This window comes from Leptopilina heterotoma, unplaced genomic scaffold, assembly GCF_015476425.1.
Source record: "Leptopilina heterotoma isolate Lh14 unplaced genomic scaffold, ASM1547642v1 Lhet_27, whole genome shotgun sequence".
Lineage (NCBI taxonomy): Eukaryota > Metazoa > Arthropoda > Insecta > Hymenoptera > Figitidae > Leptopilina > Leptopilina heterotoma.
This window is the reverse complement of record NW_025110978.1, coordinates 540426-567279: the sequence shown is the minus strand read 5'-3', so window position 1 is coordinate 567279 and position 26854 is coordinate 540426. Positions and strand designations below refer to the sequence as shown.

Below are 26854 nucleotides of genomic sequence, written 5' to 3'. Positions count from 1 at the left end.
CATGTTGTGTTCCTTTATGTACTTTATTTTTATGTATAAAAAAAAGAAATAAAGAAATTTCTTTGTTTCACATGTTCATCATTATTTCACACTAAAATGAAAATCTTAATTACATCACGAAATTAAATTTCGTGTAATAATAATTTAACTTTGAATTAATCCAAGATTAAGTTGATTTATTCAATTATATTTCTGGATTATATAAAACTAAAGAAAAATAATATTTCCTTCTATTTTAGTCTCTGTCCTTGTAGGTAGCATAAATTTTTATACTCTGTTGCAGACAACAATAAAACTTATCAGTACTCTTTCTAATAATAAATATCGTTACTCACGATTGACAAATGTTACAACTTTGCTTTTTATGACAATATTAAAAAAGAACATAAAACTCCCAGGTATAAATGAAGAAGAAATTTTTTAAGCTTTTTACAGTGTAAAAAATATTAAATCTTGTTTCAAAATCAAAATGATTAATTTTCGTTTAATTTGTATTGTAATTGCCTTTTTCGCTATTATTGCAGTGTTCGAAAAAGTTTTATCAACTTTAATGTACATATGTATGAAGCAAATAGTACAAAAAAAAGTTATTGTATTTTAATATACATTATATGTACTTAAATTTGAGATACATGTATATTAAATTTAAAAATGTGGAAATATGAAAAATTTTTGTCAATCGGGATTCGAACACTATAATCAAGATTAAACTTGGTGCCTTGGACCTCATGATCAAATGATCACACTGAGATCTTAGGGTTATGGAAAAATTATTCCATTTAATATACATGAGTATTAAATTTCAGTGCTTAGTGTATATCAGTGAGTAAGATTAACGAGACTGAACTAATGCAATGGGGAGTGAAACTATTCGTCGCAGAGAAACTCTAAAGTAATGACCCACATAGCACATAACCTTGCAATAAATTTGTGGTAAGGTTACCGGAAGGTTGCGAGGTAATCTTGCTCGATAAGCTTGCCACAAGATTAATGCAATATATTGTAAAATATTCTTTTAAACAAAATTTTTTTCAAAGTTTTTTCTATTTTTTTTTAAATTTTATTAAATTTTAATAAATAATAGTACCTAAATAAATTATACTGAAGTACAAAAAAAAATTTTTGAAAACTTACAGTATGGTAAAGTTTGTCATTCTGCGAGTATAGTTCTTCTGCAGAAAAAGGTTTCATTTCTGCTAAACGTCACATAGTCAGTCCAGTCTCCTTAGTCTAACTCCCTCGATGCCTCCCGTTCATAATATTCTATCTTAAAGGGCAATGCAAAACAATTCTATTTGCAAAAGAAGTGCAATATGAAGTTAACAAAAAAATTGTGCAAGATTCTATTTCAAATTCTGTGCAAGACAATTCTATCTCAAAGTTAAGTGCAAAATATTACCATGTTTACAAAAAAATGCTAACAAAAGTTTTAATGCAAAGATATAATAAACTTTAATACTAGTTAAACCAATTTTGAGGTTCAATGTGTATTTTTTATTTCATCCAAGATGAAGAATTATTTTTTATTAAAACTTTGAGATAGAATTGTCTTGCACGGAAATTAAAATAGTATTTTAATAAAAATTTTTAATAATTTTTAATAATTTTAATAAAAAATACTTGTTAAGAATTGCAAAGACTTTAGCAAAGACATTAATTTTCAGTTATTAATTTTTATTATAATTAATTTCATTATTACGTTTTACTTTTAAGAAACTTTTTACTATTTGATGTTTGATTCTTTATATACGCAATCTAAGTTTATGTATTCTGATTCTATCTAAATAATCTGTTTTTAAAGTATCGTGCTTCGTTCTTCGAAATTAGTATGTGACGATTTTGTTTAAAGTTTATTTTCTTAGAAGACTGATAATGAATCCTCACTTTTGATAGAACAAAGAATCATCGATTCTCCAATAGAATTTTGTTTATTTTATCCCTTCTGCGACGAAAACTCCTCCTTAAGTGGAGCTCTTGAAGCACAAAGGTTTTCTACATATTCATTAGCTAAAAAACTGTATTACTATTCGCACGTAATTCTATAATCTTTCCCAAAAATCATTTTTGTCATAACTTTTATGTATAATTAAAAAATGTAAAATTTTTATGTGAACAATAAATAACACGATTATAAATTAAATATACGAAATTACTTTCTTATTGGAGTAAAATTCAATAAGAAGACACTTTATAGTGTCACTTTAAAACAATACTTATTGCACAATTCTTTTGTTAACTTCATATTGCACTTATTTTGCAAATACATAGAATTATTTTGCATTGAAGTTTAAGATAGAATTTTATGAACGGGAGGAGTCGCCCTGATGTATATTAACATTACGAACTTTTTTAACAGTATGGTTATTTTTGTCCATCTTCTTCAGGAATTAAAAAGACAAAATAATGTAAGTGTAACATAATTAAAAAATAAGTGTTTCTAAATAATTTAAAGCATTCTTCTTACTTAATTCTTTTTATAGAGGGTAGTATTTCTAATAAATACAAACCTAAATGACAAATTGATCATTCGGTAAAAAATTGATCAAATTGGACGTTTTTATAATGAAAATTTTTGTTTTCACACGTAGTTTTTAATAAAAATATTTTTAAAAAATTTTTAAATAATTTACGATGGGAAATATTTATTTCCATTTATTTCCATTTTTTCCCATTAACGATGGGATATATTTATTTTGAAAATTTTTACAGGAATTCAATTATTTACAAATTTTTTTTATAAATTTCTTCGCAATAATTCAATTATTTTCATATAAATAATAACATTTTTACAGGGATTCAATTATTTTTATAAATAATAAAATTCTTTTAGGAATTTAATTATTTTCATAAATAATAAAACTCATTGCAGAATTTCAATTATTTTTCATGCAATTTTAATCGAATTTCTCGAAAAATGTAATTATTCTTAAAAATTTTATTAAAATTCTTCTAAAGAATTTAATGATTTAAAAAATTTCTTGATAACATTTTTTATGAGAATTTAATTTCAAGAAACATGAAATTAATAAATTATTTATTTTTGTATTCAAATAATTGAATTCTCGTAGAATTTACTAATAAAAATGGTTTTAAAAATGAATTTCAGTTAAAATTTTAGATTATAATTAAATATTAAAAGCATTATAAAGTGGATTTTTAGAAATAATTAAATTTTAAAAAAGTTTTAAATTAAAATCAGGGAGCGTTCACAAATTACGTCACGCTTTTGGGGGTAGGGGGGGGCCTCTACTAAACGTGACACAATGTATTTTTCTCATGTGAAATTGCAAAAATTGCGTGACAGGGGGTGGGGGTCGAAAATCTCCAAAAATTGCGAGACATCATTTGTGAACGCTCCCTCATTGAAATTCTTAATTTTTCATATTTTTGACAAACCATTCTATGTAGAATTAATTCTTTTTAATAGTTTAATAGGATTTTTATTGAGATTATTTCAAGTTTTTATTTTTCAAATATATTTAATTGCAGAATTTCTGAATAATTGAAATTTTGTAAAATTTAATTGTAAACGAATGAATTTGAAAATTCTCAAAGAACTTTTTTAAAAACTATTAAAAATAATGTATTTATTGAAGAATTTTAGTTAAAAACAGTAGAAAAAAATTTAATTTTAGAAAAGTTACAAATTATTGCAGAAACACAATTATTTTTAAGAGTAATAAAATTCTTCTTAAGGATTCAATTATTTTTACTAATAATAAAACTGATCGCAGCGTTTCAATTATTTTTCATACAATTATAATTGAATTCCTTGAAAAAAGTAATTATGTTCATGCAAGTTTTAATAAAATTCGACAAAAAATTCAATTATTTAAAAATTTGTTAGTAAAATTCTTTATGAGAATTGAATTTTGAGAAACATTCAATTATTCAATAAATTATTTACTTTTGCATTTAAATATAATTGAATTCTCGTAGAATTTTCTAATAAAAATTGATTTTTATTTCATAAAAATGAATTTCAGTTAAAATTTAAGATTATAATTGAATATTAAAAGCAATCTACCGTGAATTTTTAGAAATAATTGAATTTTGAAATTAATTTTTTTGAAAAAGTTTAATTGAATTTTTTTTGTATTATTTGAAGTTTTTATTTTCTAATATGAATTTAATTAAAGAATTTAGGAATAATTGAAATTTCGTGAAATTGAATATTGTAAACAAATGGATTTGAAAATTGCCAAAGAACTGTTACGAAAATTATTACAAATAATAGATATAAAGTAAAATTGTAGTTAAAAATTTTTGAAAATAGTAATTGAATTGAAGTAATTAAAATAATTTGGAAAAAGTATAATATTCTTATAATATAAAATAATGATTTTATTACTTGGTCATCTTTAATTATTACAAAATATGAAGAAATCAATGACTTCGAGTCGAAGACTCGGAGTTATCGATTTCTTCATGTTTTATAGTTATAAAAAAATTTAATGAACTAAAATTTCATTCATTGTAAAAATAACACCAAAATTGATTATTTTAATCTTTTTTTATGTTAATTTAATATTTTAATCTGCAACACTTTTTAATACTTTACGATTTACTGTGTAATCATTCATATAAATGAAGGTGATTGTTGAACTTAAAACTAAGATAATAATCGTTTTAAGGTTCTCACTATTCGCTAATCCACACAATTTCATTAGTAGAAAACTACTGATTTAGATTTAAAGAGTAAATAGTAGCTATTACTAAATGAGTGTGATGCCTGTAAAGACATTGAAACGAAATGATGACATAAAGCGACAAGAAGGGAAAAGAATGAAATAATATGTGACGCGACACGAGAAAAGGGACCTATCGCCGCAAAAGAGAATTTTACAGGGTGAGCGTTTAAAACGACGCCATGCGCAGAAAACCCGTGTATTTACGCGTACATCCCGTGTGGAAATTTGTCACGTATCTGTACCGTAATGATATAGTTTCACTAGTTCCTATCTAGTTGCGATACCGTGAAATGTTGTAGTAACTATCTTGAAATGTAACACTATGGACATCAAGTTTCTAGATAGTTTTACTATATCAGAACAATATAGTGAAATATTATAAAGCCATAACACGGGCTCTAGTATAAATTTCATTTTTAGAAACTTGTTTAATACTTCTATATTGATTTACGGTAAATATATTTGTAAAAATTAATAATAATAATAATTAATAACATATGTACAATATAATTATATAACAATATTAACAAAGTTTATAATTTTAATATATAAACTATTGTTAATTTTTAACAATATTAAAGATTTTAAAAGGTGCAACAATTTCATTGAATTTAAAAAATAATTTCGATTATTCGCTTTCTTCTTTTATACCATATTTTATTTTTAACAAGTCCAGTTATTTATTTGTTATTATTTTAAATTCTAATTAAGAATTTCAACCTATACTACACTTCACATTATTAACATAAATCACTTAAATTAAGACGGAAAAATATCGCACGCACGGGGGTTCGAACCCTAGACCTTTGGGACGCAATACAAATACACATACCACACAGCCACGCTGACTTGGAAGATGTGTTGCTTAAAATACCTTTTCAGTTTCGAGACTGCAATTTTTGCCTTTATTTATAATAAATTGTTTGTAAATGGTATATTTAAATCTATATATGAAGGGTGGCATGACAAAAGGGGTCAAGCAACAATTTTTCGAAATTGAGATTTTTTCATAAAAAAATCAAGTAAATTCATTTGCACAGTTCTGTAAAAGTATTTTTTTTGTAAATTGTTTTTTAAACTCGTTTTTAATAAAAATAAGAATAAAAAATAGCCTAAATTTTTACTTGCAATGCAATTCGGTTAAAAACAAAAGAAATGAATATTATTATGAATAGGTTAATATGGTTAAAAATATTGCTTTCTTTTTGATATAATTTAATATATATTAAATTTCGCTGAATTTTTTTTTGTCTATTTAGAAATAGTTTTATTCTTTACCTAATTTTCAATAATTTAAATATTATTCTTCTGTTAATTTTTAAATATTCCTGTTTGTAGTTTGCTTTTGAAAATTTATGTACTGTTTACTTTCAAAAGTTAACATTTAATTAACAATTTTCTTGAAAACAAACAGTTTTTTTGAAGCAAACTTTTTTGCATTCAATTCGTTAATTCAATATTAAAAAACTAATTTTTCAGTTTTTCTTTAAACTGTATATTTTTTTAACAATTAATTTTATAAGAAAATATGCACATTTGACGTAACCCCAAAATGGTCCACTTTTACTTATTTTTCTCTCTAATATGTAGGTTTATCTTCATAAATTGTATTTCTACTGGTAAAGCGAAATAATATCTCTAAACTGTTTTTTTAGATCTTTCTTTAATGATCAGAAAAATTTTTAAATGTGTTATTTTCGATTCCTGTAAAAACATGAAATTGTTGCTTGACCCCTTTTGTCATGCCACCCTTCATATACTTAATAACATTATTAATTACAATATGTAAATAATAATAATAATATTATAAACATAAAGAAATTACTTGCAGATTATGATTGTGAAGTTTCACTAGGCAGAATTGATCTAGATCGACAATATGAAGTAGTTAATGTAGTGAAACTATACAAATTCTAGACCGTATCCTAATGTAAAGCAGTTGTAGTGAAACTATACAGATTCTAGAACGTATTCCAATGTAAAGCAGTTAATGTAGTGGAACTATACAGAATCTAGACCATTTCGGTATAGTTTTACGTGACTAGCTTTACGAGATGTTTGCGGTACAGTTTCTATCTCGTATATAGTTTCACCAGACACTTTTCTGCACGGGATATGCTTAACTTTCGGGCTTTATATTATTAACACTATTGAAGTTTTTTAACTTTTGATTTTTTCACGTGAAAGAGCAAAGAATAATCTGTCGAATAGCACCATAATCTCAAAATCGATTTTTTTAACGATAGGTCCCTTTTCTCGTGTCGCGTCACATATAATTGCGGAATTGGCATGTGTGACGGAAGCCAATAGCATTGGCTATTTGTAGCCCGAATAGGAGCATGCAATCGGAATCACGATCGCAGTGATTCCTGCGAAGAATGATCGCCGCAGTGAGAGCATGCAGGATCGCGTGATCGTTTCTTCCTCGTCCATTAGGTTGTCCTTATCCCTCACTATATGCAAAAAGAAAAAGAGAGAGAGAGAGCCCTTTGCGCGATTCTCTCGTTTGGTTATAATGCATTCCAGACTGACCCTAATCTATGTAGTACCAGTGCAAAAGACCATTGGTACAGGTCCCCGGATATGATCGTTAAATTGCAGAATCGTGATCGTATTAATGTCACGAGCGAATCCATTTGCAGGTAATATTAAGGCAGAATTCCAATGTCCTTATTGTCTGTTAAATGAGCAAATTTTTTTTCTCTTCATTCCATGAAGGGAAAACCTATTAAAAAACAATTCAATCTTCAGCTTGGGAATATAAGGGACAAGTACTAAACGGAAGTGTTTTTCAAAATTTTTTTCGATTTCTACTTATTCCAAAAGGGATTCTTTATATTTTTCACGTATGTTACACGTAATGATACATTTTTGTACCAAATTTCAACCCTCTAGGTCAAAATGGTCAATTTTGGGAGGGACGGCAACCGCAATTATATTTACAAATAAACCCATGAGATCTTCATTTGCGATCACTTGGTGAACGGAATTACGGAACCTTAAGAAATAACGAAACTTACACTAAATAATTGATTAATCGATTAATTATTTAATTAATTGATTAATTATTAGGAAAATATAATTGGTACCTGGTCTTCCTCTCGACGCCTACGATCGCATTATCTAAGTACGAATGACAATGCACATATATTGTAAAGAAAGAACAAGTCCTATTTCCTTAAAAACGGTATACACTCGCTAATCATAAAATCATCTTCAGTATTCAGTTATTCAAAAACTATCCAATTCTATTCAAATCTAATTAAATAATATAAGAGTGGCGCATTGATTGTTATGAAATGTAAATATTATTGAATTATTTCTTCCACGTGAGTGTATATCGTTTTGTGACCGAGAGTAGTTTACACACCGTATCAAAAAGAGAATAATAATAACAACCGTAATTGCCACAAGTTACTAGGTCACTACCCTGTTGCATTGCAAGGAAGAGTTCACCGTGAGTGAATGCAGTTCGCATAACCCGAAGAAAGTACCTCTGCAGGTGATCGACCTGCCAAGTCCTTCAATCTAATACCAACGCAGAGAATTGAATGAAGCATCTTAGAAAAAAAAATCTATATTTCTAATTGATAATTTTTCCAAAACTATTTATTTTTAATGTTCTTCCTTCTTTTTAAACACTACATTTTCTCTTAACACATCTAAACAGAATTCTTTGAATCTGAATTAGTTACTTATTGGACTAATTTAGCAGGAGCGAATATTAAATAAATGTTTCACAGTTTTTGTTGATTTTTAGACAAGAATTGATTTTAGCTACCAATCATGTTTAGTAAAATATTGCTAACTTTTTAGGATAAAATTAGCAATTTTAAAAATCATAGAATTTAAAAATTTGTAATTCAAATTTTTGCTGAAAACACTAAAAAAAAATCCAATTTCGGAAAAATTACAAATAATTGCAGAAATTCAATTATTGTCAAGAGTGATAAAATTCTTCTCCTAAAATTCAATTATCTTTCAAATTAAAAAAAAATTTTTGTCAAAATCCAAATGATCTTTATAAATAACAAAATTCTTCCCCAAAGTTCAATTATTATTAAATCAATTTCAAATTCTTAAAAATAGTATACGCAAACATTTAACTATTTTCATAAATAATAAAAATTTCTCAGGAATTCAATTATTTGCAAATTTTTTATAAATTCCTTCGCAATAATTCAATTATTTTGATAAACAATACAATTTTTTTAAGGAATTCAATTATTTTCATAAAAAATAATTAAAAATTGTAGAAAATAATAATTGATTTGAAATGATGAAAATAATTTTGAAAAAGCTACTGTAATAATATTCTTATAATATAAAACAATAATTTTATCACTCGGTCATCTTTAATTATTATAAAACATGATGGGTATATTTCCTATTTCTTAATTATAATTTTTTAACAATTAACAATTTTCTCATATTTTTTATAAATAAAAAGGAGAAAAATTTGCATAATTTAGATCAGTCAAACGAAATTTTACCTGTTTTTTTATTGCTTTCTCATAAAGGAAGCTTTGTATTTTTTTATTTGATTAAAATTACGAAAGTTATGATTTTTTGAAATTTAACGTCTTCAGAAGCAGAGAACTTTTGAAACGCTTTTTTCTGTTATACCAAAAGATAAAAAATAATATTGTTTTAAATTAAAGGATCTACGCTGTTGATAGTTTTAAGAAGTTAATTGTAAAAAAAAATCCCACTGTGATGCTTGCAAGTGATCTTTGAAAATGTTTTAAACTCATTTAACACATCAGGCCCATTTCGGGACTTTTTGGAAAATCTTCTCTATATTATAAAGTATATATAAATTTTTAAAAAATATAAAAAAATCCGGCCCAAAGTTAAAAAGAATTAATTTGTTTATAAAAAAAAAATTTTTTAAAAAAAAAATTTAAAAAAAATTTTTTTGTTTACATTTCTTAAAAGTTACAAGAAAACTAAAACTTTCATTCTTTGAAAACTTTTTCCAAAACTCAATATTTTCAGACTTATAAGCTACTGAATATAAGTCTATAATTAAAAGTCCAAAATTTCGAAAATTCATAACTCGAAAATTTGGACAATTAAACAAACATAAAAAAAATACGTATCTGTTTTTTTTTTCGATACAGAATAGAAAAAAAATATTTTTGGCCAATTTTAAGAGATCGACTAAAATCTCACGTGGAATTGCCCATATGATTAGTAGAAAGGAAATAACTAATTTAATTAGAAAATTTAACAAATTGAAAAAGTAGTGTCACAAAACGAATAAGCATTTTTTTATCAACCAATTTGTAATTTTTTTAATAAGAATTTCATTGATTTGACATAATGCAAAGTCATTTACTTATTATAATTAGAAACCATTTTTACAATTTATAACAAAAATTTTGCTATTCAGCTGTAAGAATTTCTTTTAATTCATTTTAAAATTTTTACTCCTTCGATTGATATTGAAAATTTTTACTAGTTTTTAGCAACAATTTTAGGTACTATGTATATTCTTTACTGGTAAGATTATTTACTTGTAGCAATAATTTTATTAATTGGTTAGAAAAATTTTTATTATTTCATAGCAAAAAATTTATTATTTTCTTTAATGTTAAATCTTTTTTTTTATTTGTAGAAATAACTTTATTTGCTTTAAGAATTTTTAATAATTTTTAGCAAAAGTTTCACTATCATGTTAGAAAAACTTTTTACTAATTTTTAACAACAATTTTACTTTAGTGATAAAACTTTTTACTAATTTTTAACAACAATTTTTCTTTAGTGATAAGAATTTTTATTTGTAGCAATAATTTTACTCTATGGTTGTAAGAATTTTTACTATTTCGTTAAGAAGTGCTATAGCACATAAAATTTATTGAGAAGATTTTTTTACAATAATTTTTTCTTTATTTAAAAATTATTCTTCTTTAAAACTGAATCCCCTTTTTGAAAAATAAAATCGAGAAAAGGCTTTTTTAATAATTCTAAAGATAATATTGTAAAAGTTATTTTTAATAGATTCTATCAATACAGATTAAATAGATCATCGTAAGAAATCAACATCTCTTTAAAATTCCTACACCCAATGATGATGAGTCGCATGAATAGACGAGACTTATACAATACACGTACATATAAGAATTGAACATTTTCTGGCGTGTCATTTAGTGCAGAGTGTTACAAGTGATTGACCACGAAGTGCCGGAGCGTGAGATGACATCGGGATATATCCCCTCCCCTCCCCCTCCTACTTTCTATAAGAAATACAATAACAAAGATGCACCGACACTCCGATTGACCCGTGCTCACTGAGGAGATCTTAAAACTCGAACCGCAATGACCCTGACGGTCAGGGTCTCGCGAATGGATCAACGAACGCCAGCAGCAGACTCCTTGTTGTTGTCGCTTCCTTTGATTGGTTTCCGTTTTTTTCCTCCCCATCTCTTTCTCTCCATTTTTTTCTACCTTTTTTTATTTGTAATTCGCGTACCTCTTAATTCTCGTCTGATCGCGATCACGAACCGTGTCAATCAATATCGAGATTTAATTCTTATTCACAGAAATAAGACCTCCATCATTCAATTCAATGATCAATTTTTTCGACAAGTAATTATCTCTCCAACAGGAGCAAAAATTGAGGAAACGATTTCTTTTCGGTTTCTAATTCTAATTTATGAATTTAATCGATTTTTTTTACATGTCATTATTTCTTAACAGGGGTGTAATTTTGTAATTTGGGTTTGACTTTCAATTCACTTTAAGTTTAATTTTAAAATTAATTTTTCGAAATTCACTTTAATTTTTAATTTGACTATCACTTTGATTTTGACACTGACATTAAACTTTAATTTTGAATCTCAATTCCACCAATCACTAAAATTTTAGTGGAAGAAAGAAAATAAAACCACTAAATAGGGTCGAAAAATTATTACTAACAAATTGATAAAAATTCTTGAAAAGAATAGTAAAATTTTTGCTAATTAGTAAAAATTTTTACCGACAAATAAAATAGTCAAATTTTTGCTACCAATAATGAAATATTCTTACAATCAAATAATAAAATTATTGCTACAAATTAATAAAAATTCTTACAACAAAATAATAAAATTATTAATACAAAATTACAAATTAATAAAATTTTTCCCTACAAAACAAAATAGTAAATTTTTTTCTGCGAATTAGTAAAAATTCTTACAATTATACAGTAAATTTATTTCTACAAATAAAAATTCTTATCACTTAAAAAAAATTGTAAAATTTTTGCTAAAAATTAGAAAAAATTTTTTCTATTTCAATTTTTAAATAAGATAGTAGAATTATTCCTATGAATTAGTAAAAATCCTTACAACCAATTAATACAATTATTGATACAAATTAGTAAAATTTCTTATTACTAAACCAATTAGTACAAATTTTGATTCGAATTAGTAAAAATTCTTACATCTGTATAGTGAAATTTTTGCTATAATTTTGTATGCAATTTTACGAAATTTCAATTATTCGTAAATTCTTTAATTAAATAAATATTAGAAAATCGAAACTAAAAATAATATTAAAAAAACTTAATTAAACTTTTTCAGAAAAATTAATTACAAAATTCAATTATTTTTTAAAATTCACGCTATATTGCTTTTAATATTCAATTATTATCTAAAATTTTAACTGAAATTCATTTTTTAACCAATTTTTATTTGAAAATTCTACTGGAATTCAATTATTTAAATACAAATAAAATGCAAATAAATAATTTATTGAATAATTGAACGTTTCTTAAAATTCAATTCCCATAAAAAATTGTTATCAACAAAATAAATAATTTATTGAATAATTGAACTTTTCGTAAAATTCAATTCCCATAAAAAATCGTTATCAACAAATTTTCAAATAATTGAATTCCATCAACGAATTTTAATAAAATTTTAAAGAATAATTACATTCTTCGAGAAATTCGATTAAAATTGTATTAAAAATAATTGAAATTCTGCATTAAATTTTATTATTTATGAAAATAATTGAATTCTTGCGAAGAATTTTATTAAAATTTTCAAAAATAGTTAGATTCTTGTACAAATTTAACAGAAATTCAATTATTTTAAAAAATTTTAATAAAATTATTGGCATAAATTAAAAAGAACAAAATTCTTAGCAGATCTTCAATTACTTTCTGAAATTTTAATAAAATTTTTCGCAAGAATTTAAATATTTTCGTAAAATAATAAAAAGAGATTCAAGAGAATCAAGAGATTCAATTATTTTCAAAAGTTTTAATAATATTCTTCGCAAGAATTCCATTATTTTCAAAATTATCAGAATTTTAGCAGAAATTCAAACATTTTAAAAAGTTTTGATAAAACTTTTTTTTTTGTAGAAATTTAATTATTTTTAAAACAATTTTTAAAAAAATGTCTCGATAAAATTCAATTATTTTTAAAATTTTAATGAAATTATTCCCAAGAATTCAATTATTATAATCTAAGATTTTAACTGAAATCTATTTTTAAATCAATATTTATGAGAAAATTCTATTAGAATTCAATTATTTAAATACAAAAATAAATAATTTATTGATGAATTGAATAATGTTTCTTGAAATTCAATTCCTCTTACAAATTTTATCAACAAATTTTTAAATAATTAAATTCTTTGGACGAATTTTAATAAAAATTTTAAGAATTTTTTCGAGGAATTCGATTAAAATTCTATTGAAAATAATTAAATTCTCCTAAAAAGAATTTTATTACTTTTGAAAATAATTAAAATTTTGCAATGGATTTTATTCAAATTTTTGAAAATAATTGAATATTATTACTTTAAAAAATAATTGAATTCGTGTGATAAATATTGTTAATTATGAAAATAATTAAAATTTTTTAATGAATTTTATTAAAATTTTTGAAAATAATTTAATTTTGTCGAAGAATTTTGCTATTTATTTATAAAGATAATTGAAATGTTGACAATGTTTTTAAGATTTTTTGAAAATAATTGAATTTCTGAGAAGAATTTTAATATTTCTAAAGATAATTGAAATTTTGACGAGAATTTAGGAAACAAAATTTTTGAACATAATTGAATTTTTTAAAAAAAAAACGGACTTTTACGGACTTGAAGCAAAGTTACGGACTTTTTCAAGATTTACGGACCTACTTCGAGCCCTGTTGGTAAAAATAATTAAAGTTAATTATTACTTTAATTATTTAATGTAATTAATTATAATTAGTAAACTGGTTGAAATTTATAATAATTTATAACAATAATTTTGCTAACTAATTTTCCTAATAATTTTACTATTTCATGGCCGAAATTTTACTATGTTGTTTGATAGTAAGAATTTTTACTAACTGTTAGCAAAAATTGCACTATTTTCTTTACATTGATAAAAATTTTTATATAACTAACCCAAATTCTTACCACTACACAAGATAGTAAAACAAAATAGTAAAATCTTTTCTAACAGTATGTTAATAAAAATTCTTACTATCAAAGGTAGTAAGTACTCTCTAAATTTAAATCAGTTAAAAATAACTGATTGTAATAATTATAATTACAATTGTGAATTAATTAGTTTAATGAGCCTATTATTTCAATTAGTTAATTTTTTAAATTCAATTAAATATAATTCTTTATTTCCCAGTAGTTTCTTTACTACTATAGTCATTGTATGTTTGTCCCATGCGAAAATTACAATGAATTTGGAATTAAAAAACAATAAAAAAATTCAATTGTTTCGCTAAAAAATAAATATTTTACACAAAAAATAATAAAAACGTTGTGTATTACAAATCAGAACCTATAAGAAATATCCAAGTATCGAAGGAATATAGAAGGAATAAAGTTTAAAAAAACGAAGGAAAAAACAACCAATGAAAATAATTTGTCCTTGAATACGAAAAAAAAATTGATGTAAAAAATTGTTTGATTTCAAGGATATATTTGATATTTGAAGAAAAGGATTTCTGTTCGTGGCCAATTGCTTGTAACAATGTTAAAAGAGACGCCACAAAGTCCATCTCCGACCACTCATGCGGCTCATCTTCGGCTACTCAATTTAACTGCTGTTTCCTGTGTCCGATCTTGAAGAAGTTCTGATGATGGGAAACTGCAATCCGTGGGATATAGATTGCATGATCCATCTAACTACCATTATTTTCGAATCAATGTTATAACATTAATAACGATATCTTTAAATAGAAAAGCCACGAACTGGAGAAAAAATAGCGGAACATTTTTATCTATACACAGGAAACTATCTTTATTTCGAAAATCTTCAATTCAAAACGAAAAAAATTTTTTTGATACAATTAACTTGGATGAAATTTTGAAACTTTTAGAAAATCAACGTTGTACACAAAATTTATATATTCTTCATAAACAAAACAATACAAATTTGTGTCTGCAATTTTTTTTAGATTAAAGATTATTGATCATGAAACTAAAAAATAATTTTAAAATGAAAATTGTCGGCAAAATATATTTTCTCTCTATTATAAACAATTAAGAAATAAAAACAATTTTAAAGCAGAAGGCAACAAAAAACTATTTTAAAAAATTTTCCTACATTCAAAATTGTTAATTAAGAAACAAAAGAAATTTTTGACATAAAAATTTACTTTAGAAAATATTTTCTCTTTCAATTTGTCCATAATCAACCACTGGGGGAAAATATTTTTCTTCAAGCAGACAACGAGAAAAGTTTTTTGCTTAAAAATTTTTCCTAAATAAAATTTGTTGATCAAGAATTTTTTGTTTTCAATTAAAAAATATTGATCAAGAAATTTAAAAAGAAAAAGTTATTTAAACCAAAATTTTTCCGATACCCAAAAAATGTTTCATTGACTTTCTATTAAAAATTATTGATCATGAAAATAAAACAAGTTAGTAATGGAAAAGCGCAGAAAGCAAATGCAATATTTTTAGTTGGTAAATTTTTTCAGTTTTCTTAGACCAAACAAAAAATAAGTTCTAATTCTATTAAAAAATATTGAACAAAAAACTTGAAAAAAAATTGTTCTGAACAAAATTTCGCAGAAAAAAATATTATTTACAATCAACGGTGAAAAAAATATATTTTTTTTTCTCAGATAACAAAAAAAGGTTTTATTTATTTTCTACCAAAAATTATAGATCACGAAACCAAAAACACATTTCGAGATAAAAATTTGCATCAGAAAACATGTTTTCCTTCAAATTATTGATCAAAAACGTCGCAAATTTCATAAACGTTAATTTAGAAGAAAGAATATCAATCCAAAAAGGATTGGAAACAATAGAAAACAATTTTAATTTGCAGTAGAAAAAACTAACTTCAGATGACTCAATACACAATTTGACAGGTATCTCGTGATAAAAAGTAAAGTTGAAGATTGGAAAAATTTGCAAGTTAGTAGTTGAAACAAAGAAGAAGAAGATGAAGAAGAGTCTAAGGGAGAATTAAATCGAGCGTGTTTGCGTGGTAAACGCTTTCGATTCGATGCGCAAAATCGTTTTCTGGTCCCCTGAAGATCAGGTAATGACATTCCGGGGGTCATTTCAGGTCGAAAAAAGGTACGTTCTTCAATTAACCCCTTCCGTTTTATCGACAGGGTTAAGTAATCTATTTATAAAGTACCTTCCTTCTAGAGGAAGGAAAGAATCAATCAAATTTTTTCTTTCAATTTTATCAATTAATTTGTAAAATTTAAGAAAACGTTTTAACACAATTTTCTGCATAATTTTCATTTGTTGCTGTAATTGTTTACTAATGTAAATTAGTAAATTGAAAAAAAATAATGAAAAATAATTATTTACCAATGTAATTATATACTTTTGTAATTATTTACTAATGTAATTATTTAGTAACGTAATTATTTACTGGTGTAAATTAGTAAATTACAAAAAACAACTCACAAAATAATTATTTGATAATGTAATTATTTTCTTTTGTAATTTTTTTCTAATGTAATTAATTATTTATTTATGGAAATAATTAAATGATTACGCAAAATTTTATTAATTTTTTTTTTTTAAATAATTGAATTCTTTTGGTTTTTGAAAAATTTTATTAAAATAGTATAGATATTGAAAATCATTGAACTGAAGAAAATTTTTGAAAATAATTAAAATTTTACGAAGAATTTTATTAAAGTTTTTGAAAATAATTGAATTTGCAAGAAGAATTTTATTATTTATATAGATTATTGAAATTTTGACGAGAATTTTAAAAAAATTTTGAACATAATTTAATTTCTGAGAAAAATTTTATTATATTTATAAAGATAATTAAAATTTTAACGAGAACTTTTTTAAAGGTTTTTGAAAATAATTGAATTTTTGAGAAGAATTTCATTATTTGTAAAGATAATTGAAATTTTTACGAGAATCTTTTTAAATTTCTAAACATAATTGAATTTCTGTGAAGAATTTTGTTACTTTTGAAAATAATTGAATTTCTCCAATTTATTTTTAATAATTAATTAAATGTATATTGAAAAATATAACTTATTTCAAAAGAATTTGAATTATTAAAATTTTACAAAAGTATGCATTTTTTTAAATTTCTAACTAAATTCATTGAAAATTGAAATTTTGTAAAATTTTAAATTGAGACCTTTTGAAGTTGATTAATTTATGAAAATTGTTAGTGCAACTCTTTTAAAATTGAATTAATTTTGAAATATTTAATCAAATTATTCATTAAATAATTTCTAAGTACCGAATAATTTTATGGTAGTCCTTCAAGAATTAAGTTCCTTAAAAAGAAATCATTTTCAAAAATAGAAAAAATTGAAGGTTTTGTATTAGAATTCGTGGTAATTTCATACATAGTTTATGAGACAACCAAAAAAACACTAAAATCCGAATTTTTTTATAAATTCTAAAAATTTAATTTTTTCCAGTACTTTTAATAAAAATCCCTAACTTTTCCCCGATTTTTCTGACCAATTCTACTTTCCCTGACTTCCCTAACCAATTACAACCCTGAAAAAGCCCAAATTTTACTGAAAATTAGTTATTTTTAACTAATTCAGATTTAGAGAAAAAGTAATTATTTGCTAATTACATTGTACACATGGAGCTGTTTATTTTTAATTACCAACTCATTTCAGGTGGCTCCTGTGAACAGACTGCATTTCCTGTCCAACACCCACGGTGGTCCGTGTGCCAAGGTGCCGATTATGTCTCTGAGAGATTCTCGTCGTGCAACTCAAGCTGAGGAAACAGATGATGTTTTTCCAGTCCGAGACATTGAAACAAATAGGTATGTATACTCACACGGTTAAGCATGTTCATTTCAAACTTTGATGAAGTTTTCTTCATCGTGCCACCTTTTTGAAATTAGTCACATTCAAAATTGGCTGCATTCCAATTTCCTCAGCTATTTCATTTTGCCGACGAGTTTTCTTTTAATTGTTTTAATAAATTATATATCAATCACGGCAAAATGGTAAAAATTAAAGTCGACTAGAAAAAAAAAATGAAATTTTATGCGGAAATCAGTTTTTTTAATGAAACAATATTCTTTCAACTTGAAGATAAATTACACATTTAAAAAAATACCTTTTTAAAAACTATTTTCTTAGAAATACTAGAAAAAAATCGAAAAATGTAAAAATGCTGACTGTGACTATCTTTAACTACTTTCTCCAAAATCAATCAAATTGAACTTTATGTCTGACTGTAATCTGTCTATACTACTGATTCATACAATTAGAAGAAATATAAATTATTTTTAAAATTCAAACTTGATGATTACCTACTTCTAAAAAATTTCCAAAAGAATAAAAAATATGACTAAAACTTTGTGTTCCTACTTTCTCCAAAATTAATTGAAATTCAACCTTCTGTCTGTCTGTCTGTCTGTCTGTCTGTCATCGACCATTACTACTGATTAAAAAAAAGAGTTAAACTATTGTCAAAATTGTCAGATTTGATAATTGTTTGTTAGAAACTGTCTGCCTATTGACAACACAATTACAAAAGTTTTAAATGTCTGACTACGATTTCCTTTCATTACTGACATTAAAACTACATGAAATTAAGAACTGTCTCAGTGAATCGAATTGTCCAGAATTTTTGAAAAGAAAATAAAAGAAGTCTGTACTTAAAAGACTTTTACTACTAACACAAAAATTACCCAGTAGAAAACTATTTTGTCTGACACTAACGGATATTTACTACTAATACTAATAAAAATGGTTTTTATTAAAAATTTTACAAAACTGACAAAAATTCGATTCTATATTTTATTTTCCTGACTTTTTCCTAATTATAATAAAAAATATTTACTTCTTTCTTATCCTGCGAATAAATTGAATTCCTGCAACAAAATTTATTATTCATGAAAGAGTTTAAATATTTATAAACATAATTTAATTCTTGCGAAGAGTTTTATAAAAAATTTTTAAATAATTCATTTCATTCGACTAATTTTATGCAAATTCTAATTTAACAACATGTGATTGTTACAGAATTCAATGTTAATTTTTTCGACCACTTTTCTCTTAAAATATTAAAAAAATTAAGCTAGTTTTTTGTGAATAACTCTAAAATATCATAAAGAAGGGCAGTGATGTAAAAAAGTTTTAATATTTTTAAAATTATTTATTAAAAAATAACTTTAAAATTATCAGTTCTCAAAATCACTTTTAATCAATTTCTCGTCTTTTACGATTTCAAAGTATTTTTTATAATTTATTTTAGAATTATTAAAACTTTTGCACATCACTGCTCTTTTTTATTATATTTTTGAGTTATTCACAAAAAACTAGCTTAATTTATTTAATATTTTGAGAGAAAAGTGGTCGAAAAAATTAACATTGATTTCTGTAACAGTCACATGCTGTTAAATAATTGAATTTCTGAGAAATTTTTATTATTCATGAAAAGAATTAAATTCTTAGGAAGATTTTTACAAAAAATTTTTTAAATAATTGAATTCAGTTTGAAAATTTTATGAAAATATTCATATATTGAAAATCATTGAATTGGAAAAAGTTTTTAAAAATTAAGTTTTCAAAAATTTTGCAAAGAATTCTATTAAAATTTTTAAGAATAATTGAATGTCTGTGTGGCATTTTATTAAATTTTTTTCAAAGTAATTGCCTAAAAAGCATTTTATTATTTATGAAAATAATTTAATTCTTGCGAACGATTTTATTAAAATTTTTTAAAATAATTTAAAAACAATTAAATTCTTATGATGAAAATTATTATTTATGGAAATAATTGATCTTTGCAAAGAATTTTATTAAAATACCTCAAAATAATTGAATTTTCGAGAAAAATTTTGTTATTGATCGACATAAGTAAATTCTTTCGAAGAATTATTTATGTAAATAATTAAATTCTTGGAAAGAATTTTATTAAAATCTAAACGAATAATAGAATTATTTCAAAAAAATTGAATTAAAATTGTATTTAAAATAATTAATTTCTTTCGAACAATTTTATTAAAATATTTGAAAATAATTGAATTCCTGTGAAAAATTCTAATATTTTTGTAAATAATTGATTTTTACGAGGAATTGAAATTAAATTTTTAGGAATAATTATATTTTTCGAGCAATTCCTGTAAAATTTGTATTAAAAAGTAATTGAAAACCTGAGATGAATTTTATTATTTATGAAAATAATTGAATTCTTGTAACGAATTTTATTAATTTTTTTTTTTTTTAATTAAAATTCTGTAAAGAGTTTTACTATTTATGAAAAGAATTGAATTATTGCGAAAAATGATATTAAAATGTTTAAAAGAAATTGAATTTCTGGGAAAAAATTTGTTATTTTTAAAAATAATTGAATTCTTCATAAGAATTTTATAAACATTGTCTTAAATAATTAATTTTTTGGAAATATATAAATTGTGAAAATTTTATTTCAAATAATTAAATTCTTGTGGAAAATTTTATTTGTGTAAATAATTGAATTTTTCTATTAATTAATTTAAAATAGAATTCAAAATAATTAAAATTCTTCGATGAGTTTTATTATTTATGAAAATAATTGAATTCTTGCTTAGAATTTTATGAAAAATGTTTTTAAATAATTGAATTTCCATGAAAAATGATGTTATTAGTGATAGTAATTAAATCATTGTGAAATTTCGAAATTTGCTTGAAATGCTATCCTAAATTAATTGAATTCTATTCTATTGAGGAAAACAATTATGAAAAACTAGTGTCTGTCTGTTACTTACTTTTACTACTGACACTAAAATTAATTTAATTAAAAACATTCTCCGAATGGATTCTATTTTTTAAGGCTTTATAATTTTTTTCCACTGTTTGATAGATTACCAAAAATTAGTAAATATGTACACACGATGAGTAACAAAATTAATTTCAAACTAATGCGCAACAAAAAATTTTAAACTAATTGAAATATAAATATTTACCTCTCTTTACCTAAACCAAATTTTCTAATTAAAAAATACACTAATTTCAAACTTGTCAGATTTAAATTGTATGAAAATGGTAAAGAATCCGTTCGCTGAATAATTTAGATGAAGAATAAAAATCAAATTCATCAGAATTCATTAAAACTAAAATTTCAAATTAATTGTAAAAAGAACATTTTCTTCTTTTCAGTTCGAATGCTTACATACTACCGAGCAAATTACAGTTACTAAGAATAAATAACAAGCCTGGGAAAAATGACACCTGTAAGTATAGTGAAAAAAAAGCTGAAAAATTCCCTTTTTTCAAACTACAGTTACAATTTTTTTTTCCAGAAAAATAATTTTCATTAACATAAATTATAATTGTTTCAATCTAGATTTAGATTTTGAAGAAATGAGTATTCCTGAGATGAGTAGAAAATTGTATGACTTAATTTGCATATGGTACAAAGAAGCTTGTTATGAAGCCAATTATGTTATTCATGATGTAAAGAAATCCTGGATTGCAACAAGTAAACGAATTTCCTTTTGATATTTTTACAGAAACTTTTCTTATTTTCTATTTTTCGTTTCTCGAAAATAAATTAGCTCTACAATCTATGATAATTTTGATTTTCTATAAAAATTTCTCTTTTCATCGTTAACTAATCAAAATAACTAACTCGTTAAATGAATTATATACTTATAACTAATTCTAAAATGAAAATAATAAATAATAATAACATGATAATAATAATTGCTATTTAATTTTTATCGAAACCGGCCTTTTATTACAAAATAATAATAATTGCTATTATTTTTAAATTTATATTTAAACCAAATATAATTTGTTTGAAAGAACTAAATAAATAATTTAGTCGGCTCTAAGTCAGATATAATTTTTCTGAGTGTAAATAAAAATTTCAGTTAAAAAAAATATGACTTGAATGAAATTTGAGCAAATAAAAATTAGAATTTAATAAAGTTTAAGTTATAAAAAAATTTAAGTTAATAAAAATTCGAGTTAATTAAAATTTGTTTTAAAATATATTTCAGTTCAATAAAATTTACGTTAATAAAAATTTCAATTAATAAAATATACTATTTTTATATTACATATGATTATTAATATTGATAATAATTAATAATAACAATAATATTAATAATAATAAAGAATATAAATGCTAATTGAACAAAAGAATTATAAATAAATTGATATATAAATAAAAAATAAAAAATACCGAATAAGTTAAATAAAAATTACACAATACAACCATCTTTTACGAACATATTTTCTAAAAAAAACAGCCGGAAATTATACTAAGAAAACTCAAGTAATTAGCAGATTACTCATGTTCTATTCGATAATTTTGGCCCTTTATGTAATTAAATCTTGCCTATGGATTAATCAAACATTACTTCAAGGATTATATATCACACTAATAAAATCTAAAAAGTAAGAACCATTTTTAAATATTTTACCCATTATCCATTAAAATTAAAATAGCATAAAAATTTTAATATCTTTTACTTTTCTTCTCCCGAACAATTAAACCCACCCAACGGGAAGTTGCCAATGTTAACGATTGGTTCAATAATGGGCCATGCTTGGTACCCAATGGTTTTTTCTTGGCAAAACAATTGGCAACCATCATTGGACCACCAATGGTTTAAACTTGGGATGATCACGCTACTGCCAATGATCGGTAGCCAAGCATCGGGCCAATATTAGTTGCCAAGGAATTGCCAAGGAAACAAAATCGATTTTCAAAAGCTTGATTTTTTATTGGCAGCCAACAAAAAACCAAGGTTTTGAAAATTGATTTTTTTTAATTATTAATTAAAATTTATTTTTAAAAAATATATTTTTCAAAAATTTATTTAAAAAAAATATATATTTTTTTAAATTAATAGAACATATTAATTTAATTTGTCACCTCTGGTAAAACAAAGATGAAAGACTGATAAATTCCCTCACTTTATATTTTACAGTGGAGGGATGACTGTGAATGTCTTTGCGAGAGAGAAGCAGGTACTTATATAGAGCCAGTGAGAAAGGTCACAAGCGAGAAGAAATCACTAGCATGCACTCTGGCGGCGCTTGTCGGAAGTGGCGCAACGTTGGTTGCCAAGCGCTGTGTCGATAATGTCAGGATATGCATGCGCGCCAGAAAACAGTTCCGACAAGCGCCGCCAGAGTGCATGCTAGTGATTCCTTCTCGCTTGTGACCTGTTTCACTGGCTCTATATAAGTACCTGCTCCTCTCTCGCAAAGACATTCACAGTTATCCCTCCACTGTAAAATATAAAGTGAGGGAATTTATCAGTCTTTCATCTTTGTTTTACCAGAGGTGACAAATTAAATTAATATGTTCTATTAATTTAAAAAAATATATATTTTTAAAAAATATGTTTTTTTTAAATAAATTTTTGAAAAATATATTTTTTAAAAATAAATTTTAATTAATAATTAAGAAAAATCAATTTTCAAAACCTTGGTTTTTTGTTGGCTGCCAATAAAAAATCAAGCTTTTGAAAATCGATTTTGTATCCTTGGCAATTCCTTGGCAACTAATAATGGCCCGATGCTTGGCTACCGATCATTGGCAGTAGCGTGATCATCCCAAGTTTAAACCATTGGTGGTCCAATGATGGTTGCCATTAATGTTCCAATAATGGAACGGAGTTCGCCAAGCATGGCCCATTATTGAACCAATCGTTTACTTCCCATTGGGCAGAGAAAAATTTTATGTTAACCAAATATAATTTATTTGACTTAAATAAAAGTATACTTGTCTCAGTTGCATATATAAAATTGAATAAAATTAGTAAAATTTCAGGGATCACAGTGATTTTATCTATGTAATATTATAGATAAAAAAGGGGATTTTATTTTTCAAAAAGGGAGTTCAGTTTAAAATAAAGAGAATTTTATTTTATTTATTTTATTTTTTCTTTGTTAAACTTTTTTTGATAATTATTGGTATTATTTTATATTTTTCCATAGTCCGTAACTTTCTTTAAATTTCTAATCAAAATTTTTATTCTAACGTTACTTTTGTTTTAAAATTACATGAATTTTACGATACCTATACGAAGTAAATTTCAGAAAAAAATTAGTAAAATTAACTTTAGACTTGGAAAAATTTTCTTCAAAAGTAGTAAAATTTAATATTAAAAATTGTTATTTCCAGAATAACTTTTTTACTATTTTCGGTATTTTCAAAGACAATTTTTTTTATAAAAATTAGAAAATTATTTCAAAAATGGTAAAATTTTCTCTAAAAATAAAAATAATTAATAGCTCATTGTAATGTTCGAGGAAAATTTGAATAATTTTTATAAAAAAATTGACATTGAAAATACATAGTAAATTTCGCTGTTAAAAATCGTTAATTCAAGAGTAAATTTTATAATATCCGTAGGAAATTTTATTGAAAATTAGTAAAACATAATTTGAATTTAGTAAAATTTATTCAGAAATTAATACAAGTTGTTAAAAATTCCAATCAATTTGGAGTTTTCTTAGAAGTAAAAGTTATTTTATATTTGTTACCTTTTATGAAAAAATTTCTAAGTTTAAAGACTGAGAAATAATATAAAATAAAGGCTTTTAAGTTTCAAAATAATAAAATTTTTCCAAAGTTTGCGAAAAGTAAGAATTTTTCTTCAAACATAACTAAAAAATTTTCTAACTTATAAAGAATGACAATTTTGACAAGTTTTTCTTAAAACTAAGCGGAAAAGGGAAGAAAATTTTTGATTTTAGGTGATTTTATTGTTTTAAGGGCAAAAAAGAGGAGAAAAGAGGAAAAAAAGGGAATTAATTGTGATCCCTAAAAATTTATTTGAAATAAATAAAAAATCCAGCAGATGTCATCTGAGTCAAATATATATTTTTTTTAGTGTATAACCCTAAAAATTTCGAAAAGTTCCATTCAACTACATTTAAAATTAATTCTTTTTCCTCTCATAAATATTTCGATAACAAATTTAAAAAAATACGCGAATCAAGAAGAAATAAAGTCGTTCCTACAATTCCCGTAAGAAAAAAACATGTTGAAGGAAATAAATTTCATTCGCGCGCGGGAGAGATGGGAGCACAATAATTCAAGCATGAAATAGTTAATCAGAGAGTGAGTGAGAAAGAGAGAGAGAGAGAGAGAGAGAGAAAGCCGATTTTGACCTTTGAACCCCAGCATCCTGAGCTTATCAGTCGCATAATTTAGCACTGTGCATTATTATATTCGCAGGAACACGCAAATGCTGATCGGATTGGGAATCGTGTTTTCGCTGATAGTCATGGCGTACGTAATTGGTGCACCTTACTGCCCGGAACTTGCGACAAGTACCGACCCATGATCAGTGCAACCCACTGTTGAACTTAAAGAAGACTCAATAAATCTGTCTCGACACGATGCGATATCGCTCTTATTTATTGTTCGGTAAATGTTGAAATCCAATATATATATTTTCATGGCTATGGCCACGAAAATAAATCGCGAAAACGTGCGCTTCCCTTTCCACACTAACTCGATCCCCTCCCCATTCTCGTCTTTCTTTTTTTCTTCAAAACTAATATTTTACCACTCCATATATTTATCGAGAAGGTGAGAAAGAAAATGATTGAGAAATAATTTTTCTTTTTATTTTCAATTATTATTTTAAAAGATTTTTTAGATTACAAGATTACTATACCGAAAATAAAGAAAATGTTTATAATTCAAGTAGACAATTACCTGACTGTCATCAAAATAAATATTTATTTTCAGTAAATAATTTTCTCAGCAAAATAAACTGTATTAAAAACGATGATCTTTTTTATTTCGAACAAATATCATTTAATTGACAAAAATAATAATTGTTGCAAATAAATAAATATTCGTAAGAAATAAATAATTATTTGCTTGAGAAAAATTATTATTTGTTACTATTTGTTTGTGAAAAAAAATAAATAATCATTTGCATTTTGTTACAATCAAATATTTGTAAAAGATAAAAATTCTTCTCCGAAGTTCAATTATTTTCATAAATGTCAAAAAAATTCTTGTCCTAATTTCAATTATTTCAAAAAATTTTCTAATTTCAATGATTTTCAATATCTAATATTTTAATAAAATTTCCCAAAAAGAATTCAATCATTTAAAAAATATTATTATAATAATTTATTAATTTATTAATATTATTAATTATAATATTCTCACATTAAAATCCTGTTTCAAAAATAAGATCAAAAATAAGAATTGTGCAAATATTTTTCTTCTTTTTCTAAAACAAAATAATAATTTTGTTAAAAAAATTGTGGTTCATAAACAAAAGTAATGCAAAATAAATAAATTTTCTATTTCTTAATTACAGTTGTTTAACAATTTTCTAATTTTGTTTAGAAGTAAAGAACAAAAATCTGCATAATTTCAATTTGAAAAGAGATAATATTCAACAAAATTTTATTCTTTTAATGAAAAGAAGTGAAAAAATTTTTAATGATTTCTATTTGTCATTACAATTTTGAATTAATTATAAAATAAAAATAATTATTTAAAAAATTATTTTAAAAAAAATTATTTGCAAATAAACAATTATTTGCATAAGAAAATTATTTGTAAAATTATTCACACTAAAAAACAATTTATAATCAAAAGGGTTAAATTCTAACATTTCTAATAAAGAATTATGAAAGAGTTTCACGCTACTTTTATTTAAATGATTTTGTAATTACATTTTTATCTCTCACAATCCTTTCAGAAGTCCATTTGAAACAAATGGTAATTAGAAGCTAACTTTCTTTTTTATGCAATTTCGATTAATATCAGTGGGCACGTTT

The 26854-nt window shown here is 24.0% G+C and overlaps 2 protein-coding genes across 6 annotated transcripts in view; one reads left to right on the top strand and one right to left on the bottom strand.

Annotated features, from left to right (window-relative positions):
• The window catches only part of LOC122503789, a 338227-nt gene that overhangs the window by 247960 nt on the left and 63413 nt on the right, over nt 1-26854 (bottom strand). The window lies entirely within an intron of this gene.
• Nucleotides 441-25765, top strand: LOC122503794. 4 transcript variants are annotated; one of them, XM_043614489.1, is made up of 7 exons: nt 441-560; nt 2357-2405; nt 17762-17913; nt 21242-21315; nt 21429-21563; nt 22339-22486; nt 25284-25765. In XM_043614489.1, exons 2-7 carry the CDS (start codon nt 2358-2360, stop codon nt 25390-25392), a joined length of 666 nt encoding a protein of 221 aa, XP_043470424.1. In that variant the 5' UTR covers nt 441-560; nt 2357; the 3' UTR covers nt 25393-25765. The 4 variants fall into 4 exon arrangements, with proteins under 4 accessions (XP_043470424.1, XP_043470425.1, XP_043470422.1 ...); XM_043614490.1 differs by having other exon boundaries at nt 446-574; XM_043614487.1 differs by having other exon boundaries at nt 452-552.

What these genes read in the sequence shown, in the direction of transcription:
- LOC122503794 (XM_043614487.1), top strand. Translation starts at nt 470, where the DNA reads ATGATTAATTTTCGTTTAATTTGTATTGTAATTGCCTTTTTCGCTATT. An exon ending in AAAGTTTTATCAACTTTAAT is followed by an intron (nt 553 to 2,356) that starts GTACATATGTAT and finishes CTTTTTTAACAG; the next exon opens with TATGGTTATTTTTGTCCATC. An exon ending in GAAATCCTGGATTGCAACAA is followed by an intron (nt 21,564 to 22,338) that starts GTAAACGAATTT and finishes TAAAAAAAACAG; the next exon opens with CCGGAAATTATACTAAGAAA.